Source organism: Melanerpes formicivorus, unplaced genomic scaffold (assembly GCF_026170545.1).
Source record: "Melanerpes formicivorus ecotype bairdi unplaced genomic scaffold, bMelFor1.0.p_v2 SCAF_28, whole genome shotgun sequence".
NCBI classification, from domain to species: domain Eukaryota; kingdom Metazoa; phylum Chordata; class Aves; order Piciformes; family Picidae; genus Melanerpes; species Melanerpes formicivorus.
The window spans coordinates 1,524,820-1,548,445 of NW_027142380.1; the positions used below are offsets into that span (position 1 = coordinate 1,524,820).

General features: G+C 40.4%; 1 protein-coding gene across 2 annotated transcripts in view; it reads left to right on the top strand.

Annotated features, from left to right (window-relative positions):
• Positions 1-23,626, top strand: part of PRKAR2A (protein kinase cAMP-dependent type II regulatory subunit alpha) — a 70,081-nt gene that overhangs the window by 18,574 nt on the left and 27,881 nt on the right. For both annotated transcript variants that reach the window (XM_068154217.1, XM_068154215.1), the window contains exon 2: positions 7,488-7,523. In XM_068154217.1, coding sequence (XP_068010318.1) covers positions 7,488-7,523 — 36 coding nt within the window. The remainder of the gene's footprint in view (positions 1-7,487; positions 7,524-23,626) is intronic.

The following is a 23,626-nucleotide window of genomic DNA, read 5'->3' on the forward strand; positions in this document are numbered from 1 at the left end:
GGATTTCCAAGTATGTTTGGTGCAATTCAGCTTTCTGATTAAGGCCTGAAGAGGTTTAATTATTGTTCATTTGTAACATAGAGCAGTGACTTTGCACATTAAACCCATCAAAGAATAAAAATCTGGTTAAGAGTCTTTAGGGTTTGATGTTTTAAAAGATAGGAAGTTATGAAGTGGCTTAGAAGATTTCTAGGTGTCTTAGAAATCAGAGCTGTAGTAAAAGATCAATTGAAATACAAAAGTGTTTCTTTACAGAACTCTACTTGTCCATCAATCATTGCTTTAAACAGCAGTTCTGAAGTTTCTACCAAAAAGATCTCAGACAAAATTTGTCTTTGTTACATTTCAAAGATCTTAAATACCCTGAAGTATTAATTCTCCTGCCTAATACATCTCTGATCTCTGGTGGGGCAGGAGTATGGTAAAATAAAGAATTGAAGGTTGAAAGCAGAACTGGTAAGATAGGAGGGAAGAGTCAAGACACCAGGAAAAGGAATGTGCTGTCCTTCCTTTGGCACTGCACCTAGACATCAGGGTGAGTTGCTCATGTTACTGATGGGGAAGTGCCTCGTGGTTCCCTACATAAGATGCAGCTATGTTTTCCTGTAGGATTTATTTTAAGGAAACCTGCAGTTATTTCTCCTTCATGTGATGTTACTGTTACTCTCATCTTTGACCCTTTCTGGCTTTCTTGATATCACAGAATCCCTATGAAAATAATTTCCAAATATAGTAAGAAACTTTACTTACCATTGCTTAATGTAGGCCTAAGGTCATTCTGGCTCTTAAAACTTTTGTGATACTACGAATGTGGCTCCTTTGCCTCCCTGTCTCTGAAATGCCTTCCTCTTTAAGCTTGCTCCTAAATTCCTAGGCACATTTCCCCTATTCACTTCTTGTATGTTGCTTTGCTATACTCTCAAGTGTTTTGTTTCTTTTAACAGTACTTTGAAGATTTGTCAGTTGCTTCCTAATTCCCAGCTTTTTGCAGCATCCTTCTTTTCTGTGTGGTGTAGAATTTTGTCTTTCTAATATTTGAAAAGAATTGCCAAGTCTTTCATTTTGATCCCTGGCTCTCTCCATTGTAGCATACAGTTACATCTTTAATCACTGTGAAATGTGTCGTTTCAGCTGAGATTTGACCTCAGCACTGGGAATTTGTCTGATTTCATGTCTGCAAGGCAAATGCCTGCCTTCTTGCTATCTCTTTGATCTTCCTAATATAGATTACTCTCATAAAAAATCAACACCAAAAAGAAAAGTGCTGTGTTTGGCTAGATCTGAGACATGTCAGCAAGAAATAGGGGAGAGCTGTGTGGATCATGCCGTTGCAATGTCAGATAACATGGAGTGCTGCTTGATAGGTATCCATACCCCTGTACTTAGACTTCAGTCAGGCTGTTGCCTCCTGAATTCTAAGAACAGAAATCATTGCATAATGGGGCTGTGATCCCTTTTTTTGTGTTAAATTAATATCTACTGAGAAACATCATCAAAATGGTACAGTGCAGGGTGGCTCAAATTCAATTGTTGAATGAGATTAGTGAAATAGTGATATGCTTTCATAAAGTGTAGTTAATCTAAAAACAACCAAACAAAACACTTAACATCTTAGTCAAGAAATGCTTTCCTAACCAGAGGTTCACCCTGATTTCTTTCAGAGTCAAGGAAAGGTTTCTCTTTCTCGAAGTTGTCAGCTGTTTAAAGTTTGTCCATTCCAGAGTGCATATTAAATTTTCTTCTGTCTTTAAAAAGCAAAACAAGAAAAAGAACCAACCCAAAATAGCACAACAGCTTTAATAACTTGGTAAAATATCTTTTCTCTCTTTTTTTTTTTTTAACTGATATGGATGCCTTTCTTGTTGACTCAGCCTTTTCCCTCAGAAATATTTATTACATTCTTTCTGTCAGAGAGGTTCTAACCCTCTGAAAGCAAGGATCAGGGGCTCCTGGGAAGTGGTTGCTTTCCATTTTGTGTCAGTAATTTTTAACTTAAAAAAAAAAAAAAAGAAGAAATTAATTTGAGACCAGGATGTGTTGCTCCTTTATTTTTATATCTTGTTATATCTTGCTACTGATGAGAGCTATTTTTAAATAGTGGGAATGCAAAGGTATCTAAGCATCTATTAATTCTTCTGCAGCAGAGAGGAAAACTGTAGTATTAATGTGGTTGTGTTGTTGTTTTCCAACTTAATAGATGTGAAGGTCTCTTACAGAAAAGTGTATTTTACAGAATCACCAAGGTTGGACAGGTTGTAACAGGTTGAACTTGATGATCTTTGAGCTCTCTTCCAACCTTGGTGATTCTGTATGTACACAGGCAGTCCTGAACCAGGGCTTCCATGTGTCTCCTATTTTTTCCCCTAATGCTCCCCTGTGCTCCTTCTATTCTTCCTCTGAAATAACTCGCTTCTTTCTTAGTGTTCCCTGACCTTTTGTCTTCCTTCTTACATCTGGCGTGTTTCATTTGACACCATCTGAATCTCTTCTGTCTGTCTCTAACCACCCTCTTGGTGTGGAGGAGAGGGAATAGATGGAAAAAAAACCATTGTCACCTGTAAAACCCTTGCCCCTTTCTATCTGTTTTGCTTTTCTGAAAGAAAGGAGGAGACTTGATGGGGTACTTGGTGCCATGGGTTAGCTGTTTGGGCGGGTTGGATTGGTTGATGGGTTGGACGCGATGATCTTGAAGGTTTCTTCCAACCTGGTTTGGTTTATTCTAAATAAAGGTTTATTGGTTTATTTTCTTCTAAATAAATGTAAACATGGGGGATTGTTGGGTTCCAGAACTGCCTCTGAAAAAATTCTACTAGTTCATAGCCCCACTCTCACTCCCCACCTTATCAAGCAGAGAAGGGGTTAGTGGAACATGCCACTGACCAGAAAGGAGATCCTGAAGGGAAGAATTTCTCTGTAACTATTACATTAGTAACAGGGAAATCCATTATTTCACTCGTTGAAAAGCAAGTTCAAGTTTCTGTTTAATAAAGTATGGTTGTGTGTCTGCGGATGAAAGTCTTGTGTCCGCTATAGTATCAGTGTTTTAGGAATCCTAAAAAGTTTGTACTTGAATTTTCAAATTTTCTCACAGTTGCAAGGGTTCTTATTCTTGTAAGTCCATTAACATCTTGGTGTGTAGAGAAACAGTTTGACAGCTGTAGTCTAGCACTTCCTTATCGTAACTTGATATGGCATTCCATAGAGACAGTCACGCCTTGGTTTTATGTTCCACTCTGCTTCTGGTATTCCAGCTTTAATAGTTTATGGTGTTAACTCACTTATTGTTTGGGTAATCTTAATTGACTTGTTAAATAAGAACAGTTTACATTCTGCTTTTTCTTGTCGCTGTTCATGTAGGTTGATTTTTGTGCCGTGCTTTGATAGGGAAGTACTCTGCAAATCACTGGTTTCTGCTAATTTGTTTTCATAAAGATGCTATTTTTTTTTTGTCAGTGCTCCATGAACTGAGTACTATACTACTGATTTTATACTACCTGTAACAAATTTTGCTCCATCTTTCATTAGGAGTCCTTCAAAAAATTGAATGTTGAAGTGTTACATGAAAGATCTCTACTGAATTGCTTAACTTCATCTGCTGCTGTAAATTGTAGCAGTATCACAAACAATCAGCATGTGGGGATTTCCCCCCCCCCCCCCCCCCTTGCTGTAATTAGGCATTGTTCATAGGTCATAGTAAAAAGCAAAGTGCTTGTGGAGGAAGAGAAATTAAGTTTTCAAGGTACAGGGTGGTAACATCTAGTGCTCTAAGCTCATGCCTGGAATGCTAGTTCTTCGTTTGTCCCTGAGTTTTGTTTTGTTTTTTTCCTGTGACCCTGAACTGATCTTTTGAGTTTTATTTATCCTTTCTGTAACAATTTCATGTTCTTGTATGTGTAAGAAGATGATAGCAATAGCTGGTGGAATGGTTGTTGTAATTTTTCTGTTCATTCCAATCCTTAGTGTCTTGTATAGAGTGCAATCCTTATGAGTAGTATAGAGAAATAGCTTACTGCTATATATATACTATTACGGTTGTCCTGTAACTTAAAAAGCTTGCTGTATCACAGTATAACTGAGGTTGGAAGAGACCTCGAGGATCATCGAGTCCAACCTGTCACCACAGACCTTATGACTAGACCATGGCACCAAGTGCCACGTCCAATTTCCTCTTGAACACCTCCAGGGACAGTGACTCCACCACCTCCCTGGGCAGCACATTCCAATGATGAAGACTCGCTCGGTGAAGAACTTTCTCCTCACCTTGAACTTAAACTTCCCCTGGTGCAGCTTGAGACTGTGTCCCCTTGTTCTGGTGCTAGTTGCCTGGAAGAAGAGACCAACCCCTTCCTGGCTACAACCACCTCTCAGGTAGTTGTGTGTTTCACCAGTTACTCTTCAGTACACTGACAAAGAATGGATCCCACACGCTGTAGCAAAAGCCTTGTCTGAGAGCTGATTTGAAAAGCTGGGGAACAATTTTACTGTCTCTTGTTTGGCTTAAATACTTTAATTCTTAGTTTGGTTTTGAAAGCATAGGTTAAAAATGTAGTATCAGTGTCCTTTTTCTTTTATATACTTTTTCACCTGCGGGGATTAGTTGTAGCACCAGCCTATAACCCTTAGTCAGAACTCTCCTAAGTTAAGCATGGCAAGACAAAATGTAGCATCAGGTATTTCAGAGAAAATCTCAGTTCCAAAGCAAACTGAAGAATATTGGAGAAATTCCTGATTTTTCACTTTTGGAAAGTATCTAAAAAGTAATAATCTGTGTTTGAGGTTAGTGGTTCTCAGCATTATCAGACACCAGTCTTTGTTTTTGCAATTCCTCTCTCAAGTGAGAAAAATGGTATGGTGTCAAACCAAGTGGTAATATAGCTGCATGGCTGCAGTTCTCTTTGAGGTGCATTTGTGAATTTAACAGACTGTACAGTATTGATTTATTAATGCAAATGCTTCAGGTGATTGCTATTAAATAAATGGAATGACATCATTACTCTGAGGAGGAAAGGTTGTGCAGTTTTCTATTAGCAAATATGTGACTAGTTTTTACAGAATTGGCTGATTTGAAGATAGTGCAAGAGAGTTTTGCATTGGGAAGCTGAGCACCTTCATAGCATTGGCTCTTCTTTGAGTGTTCATGGTCTATGTGTATGTATATATATGTACATTCTGGGTTTGTGTGTGTGTTTGGTGTGGTTTTTCTTTTTCCCCTAATGCAGACAAAGGGGAATGATGAATGAGGTTAAGTGATGCAGACATAAAGCTGACAACTACTTATTAAGTACTTGATTTAAACTAGAGAACTGACTGGTTCTAGAAATTGCAGCTGTAAATGAAAAAGAATCTTACAGCCAAAAAAATCTATATATTTTTTTTTCCAATCTGAAACAGCCCCTGTTGAGTTTTCCTTTCTGGTGCCTAATTCAGTCTGTGACTCCTGACAGTGTGGAAAATACACACATGTTCAGCAGACATTCCTGATTTTTCTTGAGCAGTGGAGTAGGATTGCTGTGGTGAGACAATTCTGGAAGAACTGTGGAATGCACAGCTTCATCTGTCTTTCCACTGCTGGTGTCACTTGCTTTCGGCTGCCAGGGAGGAAACTGGGCTGGTTTGCTCTCTTCTGGTGCAGCAGTTTAATATACCTCCGTTTTTGTTATGTTTACCCAATTAGTTAACTCCCACGAGCCAAGTAAAGGCAGGGACTGTGCCAAAGGTCAGAGCTCTGAATTTTGCTGCCCCCGAGGTTTTGGCATAATGGAGAGTTTACATGCAACCATCTCCCAGGAAAATCTTCTGATTTCTGCAGCTAATGTGTAACTGACATGTGGCCCATTGGCGTGCAAGAGGGACATGCTAAACGTGGGTACAAAACAACTGAATTGTTTCCTCTTTCAAAGCAGCAGTTCCTTTTTATTGTTGAAGATACGCTCTGCTGGGTGGTGCCAGTTTGAAGTGCTGGATTCACTGTGTTCTTGTTAGAGCGTAGGCAGAGGTGTGCTCTAATGGTTGTGCTGGTGTCAGGCATTACAATTAGTGCATCCATCACTAGTGCTTTTAATTAGATGCCCTTTAGTGTCCAGTGTAGGAAATAGGCTGGGTTAACCGTAAATGCATCAGTCCCTTCCGCCTCAACTAATTTTTTGGAATCTGTCCACAAATTAATGGAGGTGTATGTGGGACCTTCATGAGTTGTTCTCTCAGCAGTCTGTGATGCCAGGCGTTTCTCCGTGTACTTCTAATGACAAAACAGAAGGATGCCATAGGAGTGGCTATGCTGTCTGTGCAATGAAGAAAACAGTTGTAAGCAAAGAGTTTCTCATTGGTGAGCCAGAGCAAAAGAAAAATGCTAATCTTCTGTACTAGGAAATGCTGGATTTTATCTCTTTAGCATAAAAATAGTAGTCTTCTGACAACGTATAAAAGTGAACCTGAAATTTTATACGTATTAAAACTGTCACTGCTATAAGAAAAGCAAACTATCATTTTATTCTTAAGAGCTTTGTGGAGGCAGAATGATAGTACTCTCCTAACTGTCCTTAAAAGGTTATGTTGGGCTTTTTTCTCTCATTTTTAACACTGTGGAAAACTTGATGCAGTGTTTTGTGACACTGAACCCTGGTATGGGTTATAATAGGATTCTAAAAGAATCCATGGTCAGGAAGCTCATCCCAAATTAAAGAGCAAGTTTAAATATCTTGTGTACCTAGCAGCATGAACAAGGAAGCAATGAAATAATTGATCCTCTGTCTCACAAGTTTTCACTTGAAACATGTGTCCTTGCGGAAGGTAGCCTTGGTGAAGGATAGATGGCTGGAGTTAGTATGGGAGCACTCCCTGAACAGTTACATGGCTTGTGTTGTGTGAGTGTATAGAATGGTTTAGCTGGCAGGTTCCAGCACCTTTTGATCCATAGGTTAAGTAGGTATACGTGATGTAAAGCTCTTAAATGTTTTGTAATAATGCTAAGTCAAGTGGGCTGGGAATTGATGATAGGTTAAAATTGGATAATCTCTTGCAGAGGTATATTTTTTTCAAAACCCAAACCCCTAGCCTGTTTACCTGGCATGTAAGGGCTTGAGGTGAGGAGAAAGTTCTTCACAGAGAGAGTTGTTAGCTGTTGGAATGTGCTGCCCAGGGAGGTGGTGGAGTCACCATCCCTGGAGGTGTTCAAGAGGGGATTGCACGTGGCACTTGGTGCCATGGTTTAGTAGTCATGAGGTCTTGGGTCACAGGTTGGACTTGATGATTTTTGAGGTCTCTTCCAACCTTATTGACTCTATGATTCTAGAAAACCAAGTTTTGAGTACACACGTACTGGCTGTTGGATTAAGTGTATACAAGCTTTATGCTGAAGTATGTAAAAATGTTTTAAAACACATTTATGTGGGATTTGTGTAATAAAGATGTATCATGATTAGTCAAAATGATGGCACTGTAACAGTAAATAGCATTTGTAATTTTGTTGTTTTTTGTTTGTTTTGCAGCTCCAGTTATTAACCAATACAGCAGAAGAGTATCAGGTAGGATTTCCTTTTAAGAACTTCATGTTGCTGAAAAAAGTTTTTAAATGTGTGTTTCACTAAAGGAATTCCTTTAAAAACAACCTTAGCTTTCATCATATGTTATCTCCGATACTTGGAGTATTTTTATTTGCAATAGTGAGAATTGTTTCTTAATTCTCTGTAAAAACCAGTGGGCAATGCGTTGATAGTAGTTCAGAAAATGGTTCTGTGGGTGGTCACAGACTGTGGAAGCAACTTCAGCAGCAGTAATGATTCTGTCCAGAAATGCTCAGAACTTTTGTGCAATGTAGTAATTATGGTAAAGGCTCGCTTTGCAGGGAGCTGAAAAAGTGGCAGCTGCATTCTGCTGGAACACATCTCCTAACCTTCCATGCTGCTAAGAATTTTCTCTTTGGTTAGAATACGTAAATAGGAGAGAATAGGAGGTGTCCCCCGTTCGTAAGCTGCTTGTGCAGCTGGTATTTAAAGCTGTTGTACTTACAGCTGTTCACTTGTTCTAGAGCTGCTGATTGTTTGTTCTCTATCTTAACCAGTATTAAATGCTTTAGTAAGTGTACTCCCAACAAATTCTCTTTAAAGTTGGTTTTGAACAGTGTCAAGTGAATCAAATGCTATGTGTAGATGAGAAGGTATTGCGTTGCTTTTCAGTTGAGGTGCAGGGTGGATTGCTTTTTCTTTTTTGCCTTCATATATTTAATTTTAACATTCAGCTGGTCTAGGATGTTTTTATGGTTCTGATTTGGAAAATTTCTTCATACAAATGCCAATGTGTTCAGGGCTTTCTCTCTAGTTTTCAGTTCTAATTAATTTGATTTGTAATGCCTCTTATCTGAACTGCTCTTTGGTATACTGGGGCATTATTGATATCATACATATGGTATACAAATATGAGAGAAATGTTTAAATGCATGTGTAAAATGTCCTAATACCCATTCAGTCAGTTGATTTACTACTAGTTGCTTGGATATGATTAAGGGTGTAGCTGTGTACTTACTCCATTACATGTAAGTAATTGTGGTCGTAATGAGAACTTAATAATTCTTAAAAGTTGCCAGGCCCAGTAGTTTGAGTATTTTATTACATGATTATTTAGGCCAGGCTAAACTAGCCTGAATGATGGAGTTTAATACTCTGGTAGTAAATATTGGAAGTCATACATTGTAGTGTATCTTAATCTGGAGAGTCCTCAGACATCTTCATTTCTCTGCTAATTGAACTAATCCATCCTGGAACCAGCTGATGGAGTAAAATCTTACAAATGAGAAGTGACTATATCTCAGATTTAAACTTAAAGGCTGAATTATTGCTGAATTAAGAGAGTTGAGCCTCAATCAGAGGGTAGTTGTAATCTTCTTCAATCTACAATACTGAAATGTGATATTGGTGCTCTCATATTACTGTGCTATGGTATGCCAGGTTCTGTATGTATGTATATTCCTTCACTGAAGAGGTCTAAAGGTTAATGTAAACAACTAAACAGCAAATGTAAAATGGAATTGATAATTTGCACAATTAGATTAGAGGAGGACTGCTTAGATGCTTAATAACAGTGAATTAGTCTAGCTCTTCTTGGAGAAGCAGAGTTTGCAGTACATGGCAGAATTCTCATGGAGACAAACTGTGTTAAATACTTTTCACAATGAAAAGAATGTTTTTCCTTACATTCTATATATAAACTGCCCTGGGCAGGATCAGTGTGGGATTTGTTAAAATGCGAGAGAGATGCAAACAGCAGCCATGCATGTACAAGGAGATCCCCATTTCCTCCTGTTGGCAGGAAAAGTGCAGAAACCTACTGGTTTGGGGTGAGGGGGAGTTGTTTGGTTGGGGTATTTTTGCACTCTGTTCCTGCTGCGTCTGTCAAGAAGTTACCTAAATAGGAAGGAGTTGGCAGGTTCTCCAGGGTTATTGAACTCAGCCCCCTGCTGCCACAGCCAACCATGTTTTATTAGCCCTTCCATAAAATGAGTGACTGATTTGTTGGCTTTGGTGCTCTGAATTTAATTTATTTCCCTGTTAGATGTTTTAGCTTTTAAGAAACTTTTCTTTCTGCAATTATTACAGGATTTCTAGTTTATTCTTTATAAACCAACAAATAACCACCCAGCATTGCATTTTGCATTACTCAGTGTAGTATCCAAATGTATCTGGTTTTAACTGAGTAAAGCAGAACAAATCATGGAGAAGAAAAACTAGCACCTTTCTTTGTCTTTTCACTTGTAAATTGTGTAGTCTTTTGTGGTCTTCTGTCCAGAAGAACTTTCTGCTAGTCTGTGTTGAACCTTGTCAGTCTTACCAGCTATTCCAGTGCATTTGTAAGGGGAGTAAAGAGCAGAACTGAACTGTTTGTTGGTATAAAGATTTACAGGCACAAAACTGTGGCTTTTTAGTACTCTGGAAGAACAAAATAGGAGAAGAATTTTTACAAAGCAGTGTTGGACATACTGAAAAAAAAAAGTCTAAATTTCAAACAGTGATGTTTCTTTTAAGCATTTGGCTACCTAGGGAGTGAGAGCATTGTTCTCATTGTTCAGTAGGTCAAGAATGAAAATGAGAAAAAACACAATTCTAGTTAGAGGAAAAGATAATAAAGTAATTGTCCACATTACAGGGAGAGTTTAGGACAGGCTAATAATTGTGCTGGTCAATGATTCAACTGGATACATAGTCTTTGAGACTTAACAATTGTTTATGACCCTCTCTGATACATAGCCTCTTTTAAAGTGCTTTATTAGTGTTCTTGGTATTAAATTACTCCTCATCAGTTGTGATTAGCTGCCTAAAGATAATTGGATGATCATGATTCCCTTGGTACACTAATGCAAATTCTTAGGCTAAATAAACCCATAGGAAAGACACCTGTTACAATGATTACTGAATTGACAGCCTGTGAGAGTTGGGTCTCTTCAGCCTAGAGAAGAGGAGGCTTCAGAGAGACCTTGTAGTGGCCTTTCAGTACCTCAAGGGGGTTGCAAGAAAGCTGGGGAGTGACGTTTTTTCCAAGGACTTGTAGTGATAGGAGGAGGGGCAATGGCTTTAAGCTGAAAGAGGATAGATTTAGACTGGACACATTAGGAAGAAATTCTTTACAGTGAGGGTGGTGAGGCAATGGAACAGGTTGCCCAGGGAACTCATGGATGGGGCATGGAAGTGTCCAAGGCCAGGCTAGACAAGGTTTTTAGCAATCTGGTCTACTGGGAGATGTCCCTGCCCACATCAGGGGGGTTGGACCTAGATTATCTTCAAGGACCCTTCCAACCCAGACCATTCTCTGATTCTATCTAAATCTGGAGCTCTTGGCTGTACTGGCAAATATTTCTTTAACGAGTGTAAATACTGAGCTGTCATTCTGTTGTGATTAAAAATACAGTTTTTCTGACACGTGGCAACAATTGGTCAGGAAGTTTATTTTTACACTTTTTGAAAACTTGGGGCAAACTAGTTCAGTTCTAGCTTATGTGGTAGCTCAGTAAAATACTTATAGGAAGTCAGGATGTAAGAAAACTGCTTGGCAAATGGTAATCTATTAGAAAGGTCAAGCTGACCTTGTATGTTAAAACATACCTTATTTATATCCTTCTTGGCCAGAAGAACACATTTTATTTCTACATTTCTTGACTCACTGATCAAAAGTGGTAATGCTGCTTTCATATCCCATAAGTGATACTAGCACATTCTCACATACTACTTCATCTTTCTCACCCTGTAGTACTGAGAACATGGAGACTTGTTCTGCTCACTTACGCTCCCTATTTCTGCAGTGTTTGCTGCTTATTTGTCTCCTAGGCTGGTATGTTCCCTGAGGGAGAGGGATAGGGTTGTCTTGCTTGGCATGAAACTCTTCCAGGCAGTTTTGACAGCTATAAAGGCTCTGCAGGGAATCCCATTTGCTTCTTGACCAGAGAAATATTGCTTTGTTTGCTGATCCAGAGTTTCAGCCAGCAACACAGGGCTCCGTGGCGGAGGTAGTGAAAAACTCTATAGGCTGTGTTAGGAGGGTCGTCCTGGAAAAGGGGGACTTATCTAATCATGTTCATGGAATTATTTATAGAAGTGCAGAGTGGTAAAGTAGTGTCCTCATGAAGAGAAACAGCCTTTTCCAGGAAGTGCTAGGAGGGAGAAAAAGAAGCAACAACTTGGTATTCCTGTAGAGATTCATCTAATGAATAGGTTACTTGTGTGTAGCATGTTTGGGCATGTTGAGGTTCCATGGCATGCATGCAAACACCAAGCACCGTACCAGTCAGTTCCACTTAGTGTACAAGCCGGTGGCTGACTTGCTTCAATAATATTGTTTGCAGAATTATAAATGAGTTATGCCGAGGTAGAAACTAGGAAAACAAAACTCCAACTCACTCATTAAAAATTCTCCTAGCTATAGGATGCCATCGACTGTGGTGCCATGGGCAATCACAGTGCTAATTACCCATTAGGACAGTTGTCTTGCCGCTGCGTTAAGTGAATTAGCAACGTCTGAGCCTTCTGCTAGTGTAACTAACTCGAGTTACACGGCTTGCTGATTTGACTCAGTCTGCCCCCGCTTGGTTTAGATGCCTGGAAACCATACAGATGCCTTCCTTCCAAGAGGTAGCCTGTGTTGAAATTTATACTGGCTTGATCACATTTCTGGGTCTTCCCCCCAAGCATAGGGACTTCTGACAAACTATTTAATTGCTTTTCTGTAGTAAGAGACCACTGAGAATACTCCAGCCCTTAGATAGTGACTACAGTGTGCAGGGAGGTGGGAGAAATCGGTGATGTGTCTGTTCTCAAGTAAAAATATCAAAGCTTTTTCAAAACTGGAAGGAAGAGAGCATTGATATTTCTCCCACTGTTACAACTGATATGTGACATTGAAGAGAGTTCTGCTCCTGACAGTGTAAAAATGAATGAAAGTTAGTAGTGGTTTGGGGATGAGGAGTGTAACGCCTGCTGCGTTCTCACTTGGGCATAGGTTCTCCTCTTCTAGTTTCAGCATATTTCAGAAAAGTGAATTTCTTTGCTAGATTTTTATATTGCCATTTCTAGACACATTTGATTCATTCTACAAAACACCCACTCTCCAGCAAACTTGATGACTTCTTCATGGAATAGGAAAAAAAAAATCTGACACCCATGCCATACACGTGACTGAAGGTTTTCAACTCTTTCCTCCACTTATTTCTGTTTATATGAGTGACCTGGTGTAGATTTTCTCTCTCTTACATGCTCCTGTGCTCCCTCCTCAATCTTCTTTTGGCCTCTATGGTATAGGAATGAGATTATAGTTTACACATTCAACAAGTATATAAAAAGAGTAATTGAATTCTATAATATAGGGTAGCAATGTATTTTAGCTCTTTTCCTAATGTTTTTAGACCATCAAAGTAAAATGTCAGGATCTGTGACAGTTTTCCTGTTAATGTAGAACACAAATGAACCAGACTTCTTTCAGTTAGTCCCTTTGTAGGGCAGCTTGCAGCAGAGACTCAGTGAAGTTCTGGGGGTGCTGATTGACAGCCGCCTAAAGATGAGCCAGCAGTGTGCCCAGGTGGCCAAGAAGGCCAACGGCATCCTGGCCTGCATTAGGAATAGTGTGGCCAGGAGGAGCAGGGAAGTCATTGTGCCCCTGTACTCTGCCTTGGTTAGGCCACACCTTGAGTACTGTGTCCAGTTCTGGGCCCCTCAGTTTAAGAAGGACATCAAGACACTTGAACGTATCCAGAGAAGGGCAACAAGGCTAGGGAGAGGCCTTGAACACAAGCCCTATGAGGAGAGGCTGAGGGAGCTGGGATTGTTTAGCCTGGAGAAGAGGAGGCTCAGGGGTGACCTCATTGCCCTCTACAACTACCTGAAAGGTGGCTGTAGCCAGGAAGGGGTTGGTCTCTTCTCCCAGGCAACCAGCACCAGAACAAGAGGACACAGTCTGAAGCTGCACCAGGGGAGGTTTAGACTCAAGGTGAGGAGAAAGTTCTTCACCGAGAGAGTCATTTGTCATTGGAACGGGCTGCCCAGGGAGGTGGTGGAGTCACCATCCCTGGAGGTGTTCAAGAGGGGATTGGACATGACACTTCAAGCCATGGTTTAGTAGTCATGAGGTGTTGTGTGACAGGTTGGACTCGATGATCTTTGAGGTCTCTTCCAACCTTAGTGATACTGTGAAGTGAGAAGGATCAGATCTGCTGTCCCTGGAATCGGGTGATAAGCCCCTTGCTAAGATGACTGTTGAATAAGTGTTTACATATGTGGAGGAGAATTTTGTTTAAATGTTACTGTATCCTGTTTTCCTGCGTGTAGTGAGCAGTGGCCTTGTTTGAGGTAGTAACATTTAGCCATGTCAGTTTCCACAGCACTTGCTGGGGTTGAAATCAGCTTTTTTGATGTTTCGTTTCTTTCTAGCAATCTGATACACCAGTGTGGTTGCTTTGGTGGTTTTGATTACGTTTGGTTTGTTTGTTTGAATCCACCTTCATACAATTTATGTTCTGATTTTATCACTCTGTTTTTAGCCAGTGTAGACAGAGGATTTTGTATTTGAATAATATTTAAATTAGTGTCTTCTGACAGTTTATAGCTTTTTCTTTCCTCATGATATGAACTTGCATTAGAGACCTGTGTGACTGTTGGTTCTTCAAACTTACTGCTTCTGTTCTTCGTCATTTTGACAGTGGAGGACTCTTTACCTTGCACTAATTCTTTTGGCTCCTACCAAAGATGAGCAATCATCTTATGAAGTACACAAGTTGTTAAATTCTTGTATTTCTCTGGGCTTCCTAGTGAGATGCAGCATTTTTTTTCACACCCCAGCAAGTCGAAGATGTCAGAATATGATAACATTATGCAGAGAAAAATCTTTTTAGTGGCTTTTAACCTTTTGCAATGACAGCTTTTAAAAAATCATTTTTATATCATTTTATATTAATTATTGCCATGCAGCATGTTAGTGTTTGGTAAAGAGTACAGTTTTGGAATCCTGTAAAACTAGGATATCTGAGTGGTAGCCTTGAAGCAAGAAGCAAGCACTTGGGGAGGTTGAGCATTTTCTCTTGCAGGCCACTATCTATTACTTAGTGATAAAATCTCATCACTTCAAATCGTCAGGGGAGGAAGACTGAGTGACTTTCCCTGTGCCATTGTTTTTGGTTTCTACTTACCAGACTCTCTGATTATCAGAGAATGCCTTGAAGATCATGGTCTGTTTTCTTCTCTTGCAGATATTTAGCGATTTTTCTTGTAGTGCTTATTGACCATCTTACTAAACTGCTTTCTGCTGAAAGGTTTTCATGCAGGTGAAAAATTGCATGAGAATTTTGAGTTCAAAAAGTCACATTTTCAGCTTTCAACAGCCTGATGCTTCTACCATTTCTTTTTAATTAGCCCTAATGATTGCAAAGCTGGTATCATAACTGGAGTGAAAATAATTAATTTTGAGAAATGTTGATATGAGCAAAAGCCAAGTGTGTGGGATGAGAGATGAAAGTGGTGATAAATTGTGTGGGTGCTCTCCTGCAAGAAAGTGCCTGAATCATTCTTTGTTAAACAAAACAAAACAAATAGCTTGTTTTCTGCTTGTAATATTGAGACTCGCTTCAAATTTCTTGTCATGTAATTGGCAGTCAGTGACTAACGAAAAGCTTATTTTGGGAAATTAACAGTTGTGACTTCACACTGACTTGGATTTCACACTTGTGAATAGTTCTGCTTGTAACTGCTGGATTTGTTTTTAGTGACATAAAAAAAATTGCAACACTTAGTGGCCGCCTTTAAAATTTAAGTCAGTGAAGTACCTGGTCAGATGAAATCTAGTTCAGTTAGGTTCAGCCGCACCTCGAATACTGTGTCCAGTTCTGGGCCCCTCAGTTTAGGAAGGATGTTGACTTGCTGGAACGAGTCCAGAGAAGGGCAATGAAGTTGGTGAGGGGTTTGGAACACAAGCCCTATGAGGAGAGACTGAGGGAGCTGGGGTTGCTTAGCCTGGAGAGGACACTCAGGGGTGACCTTATTGCCCTCTACAACTACCCGAAGGGAGGTTGTAGACAGGCAGATGTTGGTCTCTTCTCCCAGGCAGCCAGCAGCAGAACAAGAGGACACAGTCTCAGACTACGCCAGGGGAGGTTTAGGTTGGATGTTAGGAAGAAGTTCTATACAGAGAGAGTGACTGCCCATTGGAATGGGCTGCCCGAGGAGGTGGTGGAGTCACCATCATTGGAGATGTTTAGGAGGAAACTTGATGGGGTGCTTGGTGCCATGGTTTAGTTGTTTAGGTGGGCTGGATTGGTTGATGGGTTGGACATGATGATCTTGAAGGTCTCTTCCAACCTGGTGGTTTTTTTTTATTATTATTAATCTACAAAATGCTGATATAAGTGAATGTAAGTCCTACAGTGGACTAGGATTGATTCAGTTTTTCCTCTTTTTCACTCACTGTTTCCAAATGATTGTTGATACTTACAGTTTTACATAATAAAAGGTGTTCATCTGAAGTCAAATATTTTAACTGAGATGAGTCCTTAATTGTCCTTAATAATATTTACCCACTTAATAGTGGGTGAATATTGTCTAGCTTTGCATGTTTATTAAGCAGTGCAGTAAGGAGCAGTTTTTGAAAAGTATTCAGAGGGCGAAAGGTGCAGGTGGTTAACTCTCATTCACTCTCTTATATTACAGAGCTTTAAACAGTCTACATAAATGCTGGTCTGTATCTTTAGATCATTTAAAAATATTTCTCTATTAGCCTTCTTCTGGTTGATTTTAAACCACAATGGCATTCTCTCAACCTTTGATGGGATAGAATTTAATTTTCCTTTTCTTTGAGGTGAGATGGAAAAGAGAATTGCTTTTCTTCTAGTCTTCCCCTCCTGCCTTGTTTTGAACCCCAGCTCCTTTTTCACATATGAGTTATGGCCCAAATGAAAATCTTCCCACATGGTTTGTTGTGTGCAAGAAACAAAAAGCAAATGCTCAGAAAGAAATGCATGGGCTAAAAAGTGCAAACTCTGATGCTGTGATGTATGTGGAGTGACCTCAGGAGTTAGATGTGCTTTGTGTTATTCCTGTGAATAAATAAGGTAGCACATGATCCCTTTTTTAATATAGAGTTCTAGACAAAGTCATAGATGTTGTGCTCTTAAAACTGCTTGATGCACTCACGGCAAGTTCATGTTGCTGTAACTTCATACGAAGTGTGGAAGGGATTGAATAGTCCACGTAGAACAGAAAAGTTTAAACATACCTGATTTAAGTATGAAAGGATGTCCCATGTATTTTCAGAAACTTCAGTCAGTTTCTCACACCAGTGAGCATACCTCTCAGCTGTGTATTTCCTGTAAATGAAATTCACTTGTTCAGTGAGCCACTAAAGTTGAGAGCTGACTCATCTTCAGGATGAGTTGTGTCAAGCCAAATAGTTGCACCTTCCCCATTACTAGCAATCACCAGGGCATCCCAGTTGCTCAGCAACTGCACAGAAATGGGAGCAGCTGCTGGATTTTCTTCAAGGGATGAAACAGCAGGTTTCCACAGTCCCTGCTTTGCCTGTGTGCCCGTTGTTTCAAAGCACAGGGACCTGGGGGCTTCCACATCACTGCTCGGCGTGCAATCCTTTTGTGTCAAGGCCGTGCTGGTTTCGTACTATTCCCTGTCACTACAGGTAAATAGGCCTTACTTGTTCCATTAGGGGTAATGTGGTTTTTAATCCGTTTGGTCATTGTCTAGGTGTCTTTAAAAATCAGATCCAAGTAGCAGAACCATTAATTTCAGAAATGCATTTTTACACTGACGTCCTTCAGTTCTCTGTCATGATAGATGTCAGAAAGATGTGGGTAATTTTCATTGCTATATATCTGCTGTAACACACAAGTGTTTCAGTGCACAGTTTCTTTTGAAACGTGCCTCAGTGCAAGCCTTGCAATTCACAGATCAGAATTGCAGGTAGAGAAACAGAAAATGCCTTGGTCTGGAAACTGAATTTTCTATTTCTGCACTGGCAGAACATTTTTTTTTCTGTTTTATTCCTCAGATTATCTTTTCTGTCTACTTTTTTGTTAGGATGTGGACTGAATGTGAAGTGAATGTTCTCTATGCTGTTTTTAATTGAGATAAAGTATCCCTGTGTTTATCAGGCACATAAATGCTACTGGTGCTTAATTTCTGGTTTTATCTGCCTTGCTTACAATAACCATTTAGAAGCTTGGTAAGATTTATGTGATGGGATAAACCCAAAGATCATTAAAGCAGAAGGCTTACTTCTACAATTGTGAATCTGGGTGCTCTGAAATAGTAGTAGCATCATGTTTTCCAAGAGACCTTTTTTATGGATGACTATCTCATCGGTAAGGCTCTCTTAGGCTTGAACAAGGTCAGCAGCATGTTTATCCATTTCAGTCTTCTAATTTCTTAACATGCAAGAATAAAGCTTGCTTCATTTGAATTTCTCAGGATGCACTACATGGAATAATAATATCTAACTCCAGAAGGCCCTCCTGCCTTTATTTGTGTTTAAATGTAGTAAAGGGTATTGGAAGTAGCAAATTGTAAAATGCTGTTTGAGATGGGAGGGGCAGGATTTGGGGTTTGGTTGTTACTATGCCAGAGCTGTGAACTCCTTTGATATTGCTGCCTGGAAAGCTTTCTTGCTTTTAATGAGGCCTCTACCATGATGGAAAATGTTTTGTTGTTTTGAGGAGAGACTGAGGGAGCTGGGGCTGCTTAGCCTGGAGAAGAGGAGACTCAGGGGTGACCTTATTGCTGTCTACAATTACCTGAAGGGGGGTTGTAGACAGGCAGAGGTTAGTCTCTTCTCCCAGGCAGCCTGCACCAGAACAAGAGGACACAGTCTCAGGCTGCGCCAGGGGAGGTTCAGGCTGGAGGTCAGGAGGAAGTTTTACACAGAGAGAGTGATTGCCCATTGGAATGGGCTGCCCGGGGAGGTGGTGGAGTCGCCGTCACTGGAGGTGTTCAGGAGGAGACTTGACAGGGTGCTTGGTTGCATGGGTTAGTTGATTAGGTGGTGTTGGATGATAGGTTGGACACAATGATCTTGAAAGTCTCTTCCAACCTGGTTTATTCTATTCTATTATTTATTACTGTAAGGTCCAGAGCACACTAGTGCTGATGGGACATTGGGCTGTTATGAATAGAGACATAGAAGCCAAAAGTGCAGAAGTTGTGGGTTAGTGAGCAGGTGATTTCTGTGAAATCAGGTAGTCTTGTCCCTTGGCTGCTTCAACTGTACAGGAGACACTACTTACAGAATACTGTATTTTATCTACAGAGTGATTTCATAGTAAGCCCTATGTAAATTGCAGGATATCAAATGATCAAAATTGCAGTCTAGGAGTTAGGTGGAATTATTGGAGCATGTGCACAGATTTATGTTTAGACAATCTAGAGGCATTTTATTCTTTAATGTTTACCAGTATTTTATGCTGTGAAAGAAAGTAGCCTCATGACTTCTCCAGCACCTGGCTTCTGTGAAGTGGGAGCATATGACCCTTGAACCACTTGTGAGCACACGGAGTGGAAGGACCAGCTAAAGCACTTTGTATAACTCATACATTAAATAAAAGTTGTGACTCGATGTAATTAAACAGGCAGCTGCATAAAGCAAATACAATGCTAAACAGCTGTTGGATTAAGTACAAAAGAGACCCCAAAACAAAATATGCCCCAACCAACCAACAAAACCCCAAACCACAAGTCATTCATGCTCAAAGAGGTAAAAGAAGAGCCTAAGAGAATTCTGTCCCCAGGCCTGCTTTGACACCAAGCACAAATTTGGCTTTAATTGCTCCTGAGTAGGAAGAGAACTTCAATGAAGAGATACAGGTTCTGGTTTGCCTTCTGAAGTTTCCTTGCAATTCAGTAGGATGCCTTCCTCCTGCAATTTGTCTCTTACTTTGACAGGAAATGTCTTCCCATAATAGATCCCAGGAGCAGGTTCTCAAAAGGCACTAGGGAACCTTTGGTGTATTATTTTTCTGGTGCTGTATGCCCCTGTGATGGGTGGTATGGCTGTGGCAAAGCAAGGCCTGCTTGTTAGCTTCTGTATGTTGCAGAAGTTAAGCAAAAAAACCCCAATGAAACAAAACCCACCTAGAAATAATAAAGTAGAAATGCATTGTATTGAAAGTTAGAAGTGCTTTATGTTTGTCTTTTAAATCTAGTTGAAGCAGTGTCTGCATGCGATGCTTTCATTGAATGGATATAAAGAGATAACTAAATAAAGAGACTGTGATTATCTATTTCCCATTTATTATTCTAGGTCTTTCATCATGAAAGTTCTCACTTGCCCCTAGGGATATGGAATTTTAAATACTTTGCCAAATCTTCCTGTAGCAGGGGGTGTGTGTTTAATTTGTGGCCCTATCATTTTGATGGCTGTTCTACCGCAATGCAGTGTCCAAATTCTTTTACTCTGTATCTGATAAAGCCTTTTAAACTAGATTTTTATTAATTGATATGCATTTAGTAAAAATATTTGAAAAATCCATTCAGAATATGTTAGACAAATGTACATGTGGAAATAGCTGTCAACCAATTGTCATCATTTTAAAGGGCTTATTATATTGTCTGTTCTTAGACATCTGGGTAGAAAAGATGTCTGTGCGTGTAGACTTGGATTGCCAACCCCACATTATCATAAAAGGTGGCATTTCTAATTGATTCCTCAGTCTGTTCTGAACTCTTAACTGAAGTGTAGTATGAGGTAGGAGTGTATGACAGTGGCATTACACTTTTATCACAAGCCACTGTCAGTGGAACTGTTGCATTTCTGTATTGGTGGAAAGAACACAGGCTGGAGAAGTCTGATTTAGATAATGCTACCAGAAAAGTGCTTAAGGATGCTGAGGGAATGGTTATCACAGGTTCCTAAAGACGGGCATAGCAAGCACTGTAATGCATCATCCACTTCTCTTAAATGCATCAACCTCCCAAAACAGCCTGTCCAGAATTGTGCTATGAGGTAGCTATGAGTTAGAGTGGGTGCTTAAAAGATGTGCCTGTGAGCTCACTTTAACTGCTCTGTTAAAGTGGTGAGTGAGTCTTCAGAATTAGGGTACAAGCAAACCTTTGGGAAACTGGGTGAACATTCTCGCCTGTTTCTGCGTATGCACAACAGTAGAGGCAAGGCTGCCTTTTTGCAGAGTTGGTGAGGCAGTGCAGGATTTTACAGGCTTATCTGTCTCATAGACTTCTTTGCCTGACAAAATGATTTGTGCAGCTTTCCAACCTGAGCAGGCTTCAGGACTCTATGCAGAGCTGTGCCTGAACCTGCTATAATCCTTGCTGGACTGAGCTGGTTTGGCAGGGCCATTCTAAGTGACTTTATAGTTCATCTGTAACATGGAGTAACTCTGCCTGTGAGTTAGGAGCTGATTTCATTTTAGTGTCCTTTTGACTTTAAATGAAATGTGAAGCTATTTTCTGAACTGAAAATCCATTCTTTTAATTTGCCACCTAAATTCATTATTTATGGATATTTCTCAGCTGAAAAATCTCACACTTGATTTGACAGATATGGCCATGCAAGTTGTTTGGTGTTTGAATATTCTGTGTTGGTATTTGTTTGCTCAAGTCCCAGTCACTATAAGTCGTGTCTCAGTTATTCCTCCGTGAGAAATAAGGAGGAAGTCAGGAGGCGGTACTGCTGTGGGTACTCCTGCATCTGGGGAATTCTATTTGGCACACAAAGTAAAAGAGAAAGAGTGGTCTTTAAGACCTGAGATCTGAGCTCTGTGCTGGTGGAATGACATTCTTTTTAACTAAAAATGTACACTTGATTTCAGTCAGTTCTCATTAGCAAGTTGAAGGCTGAGCTGATTTTCCTGCAGATGGTTTATCTGCTTTTCAGGTTTCAGTGTTGCCTTTCATTCTGACTGTCATAAATGTGAAAATCGTTCAGGTAGTGCTAAAAAGGTGCAGGTTCTGTTTCCCACTCGCTGGATCAAGGTATGAATGTGTTGCCCGTTTTGACATGGTGAGATCTTTACCTTGGGAAATAAAGTTCAATTTCTAAGCCAAAGAATTAGCTATCTAGCACCTGAAGTCAGAGGAAAACTTGTTTCCCAAGTGCAAAAAACCACATTCAGCTGTTCCAGCAGACACCTATGTATGAACTCTATTTAAGCTTCCTGGGTTCCTCTTGGCTATATTGTTTTGGAATTGCCTGTTTTAGCAACTCAGCTGTCAAAGGGAATGACAAGCCACTGGAAGTGGTCACCTTTCCAGCTGCCATACTGTTCCCAGAAGAGGCTGTGCATCTGTCCCTTGAGAGACAGATGTGAAACGTTCGAAGCTTTGGCAAACTCAGCTGCAAAGAAAGTCTCCTTAAACATAGTGTAAGATTGCCAATCTGAATAGATGACTGGAAAAGCTGTTCTGCACATACTGCTCTGGGTGGATTTTCATTAGTGGGTCTCATGGGATCAGTTGGAGGTTGTGCATCCTCATAGGTAAAGATGAATGAATAGGATTTCACTCCAGAGTACAGAAGGTGCTATCCAAAACTGCAAAGAGAGTATGACAGGGCACATCTTTGGTACTTCTTCCAGTAAAACCAGAAATAGTAAAAATGCATTCACCTTACAGAAAACATAGAATTTTCAAGTCCCATGGGAATTTTTTCCCTCAGATTTCTGTCTGTCTGAAGGTCTTCAGGCTTCAGCTTCTCAGCTACTATTTTGACAAAAGGTAGCAGTGTTGTCTGAGCTCCCAGAACGGCTTGCATTCCTCAGCAAGGCTTTATTTGCTTAGGGGAGATAAATGCTGAATTACTATGCAGATATGCATAAAGTGCAAGGACTTTGATCTTGGCAAACCAGATATTTTGCAGAACAATATTATCTTGGGAACGAAAACTTGCATAAGCAAAGGTGATGTTTGCACTGGCAAACTTCTCTTGCTGCTTCTCGTTCTCTCTCCACCCATTGCTTCCCCCTCACCCATCCACTGCTTATGTCATTGCTGCAGCTAGAAAGATCTTCGTTGCTTTCAGATGCTGTCACCTGCATAACAAAGCAGCGATCAAGTTGTATCATTTCTGAGCCTTCAGAAGTGTTAACAGATGTGCCTGGTTTTGAAAGCCAAAGAAGGTGCTGTATGAGCAGAAAGCTAAACTAGCTGCAGAAGTTAGAGTAAGTGTAGATGGCAGGGTAAAAGCCTGCATTTCTTTTTAGCTTAAAGCTGCTTAAAATTGAAAACGGGTGGGGGCTTTAATGTTCCAAAACTTTTTGAACTATGTGGGTAGGTTTGGCAGGAAGCTTGGTCTACAGGAGAGATGCTGATAAAGCTGTGGTTTTGCAAATACGTGACTGGGTGTATGTCACACTTGCACATAACTTTCACTGATGCATTCATGCTTAGGGTTTGCTCAAGGGCAGTGTTGTGCTGAAACTTCTCACACAGCAAAGGTGTGATTCCAGAAGTCCCTTCAAATTGTATCAAGGTATTTGTGAGCTTTAGGTTGCACATTAAGAAAAACTGCTTTCCCAGGAGTGTAGTGGAGCAGGTTAGGCAGTGAGATGTGCAGTCTTTGCCCAGAGAGGTTTCCATGTCAGCCTCAATCTAGAATTGGAGATAGTTCCCCATTAATGGGTAGGTTGGGCGGGATGACCTTCAGAGAGAGATGCCTTCCAACTGTTGTTTCAGTGAGTCTGAAAAGATGCTGCCAACAACAAGGCTAATTGGAAAAGGCTCCAAGGTGACCTAATTGTGGCCTTCCAGTATCTGAAGGGGGCCTACAGGAAGGTTGGGGAGGGACTTCTCAGGATCTCAGGTAGTGATAGGACTAGGGGGAATGGAATGAAGCTGGAGGTGGGGAGATTCAGGCTGGATGTGAGGAGGAAGTTCTTCACCATGAGAGTGGTGAAGCCCTGGAATGGGTTGTCCAGGGAGGTGGTTGAGGCCCCATCCCTGGAGGTGTTTAAGCCCAGGCTGGATGAGGCTCTGGCCAGCCTGATCTAGTGTGGGGTGTCCCTGTCCATGTCAGGGGGGTTGGAACTAGATGATCCTTGTGATCCCTTCCAACCCTGACTGGTACTATGATACTATGAATCTTGTGAGAACAAACTTGCCTTGGAATGCCTATTTTACTGGAATACTGAAATAGTCAAAATGTTAAT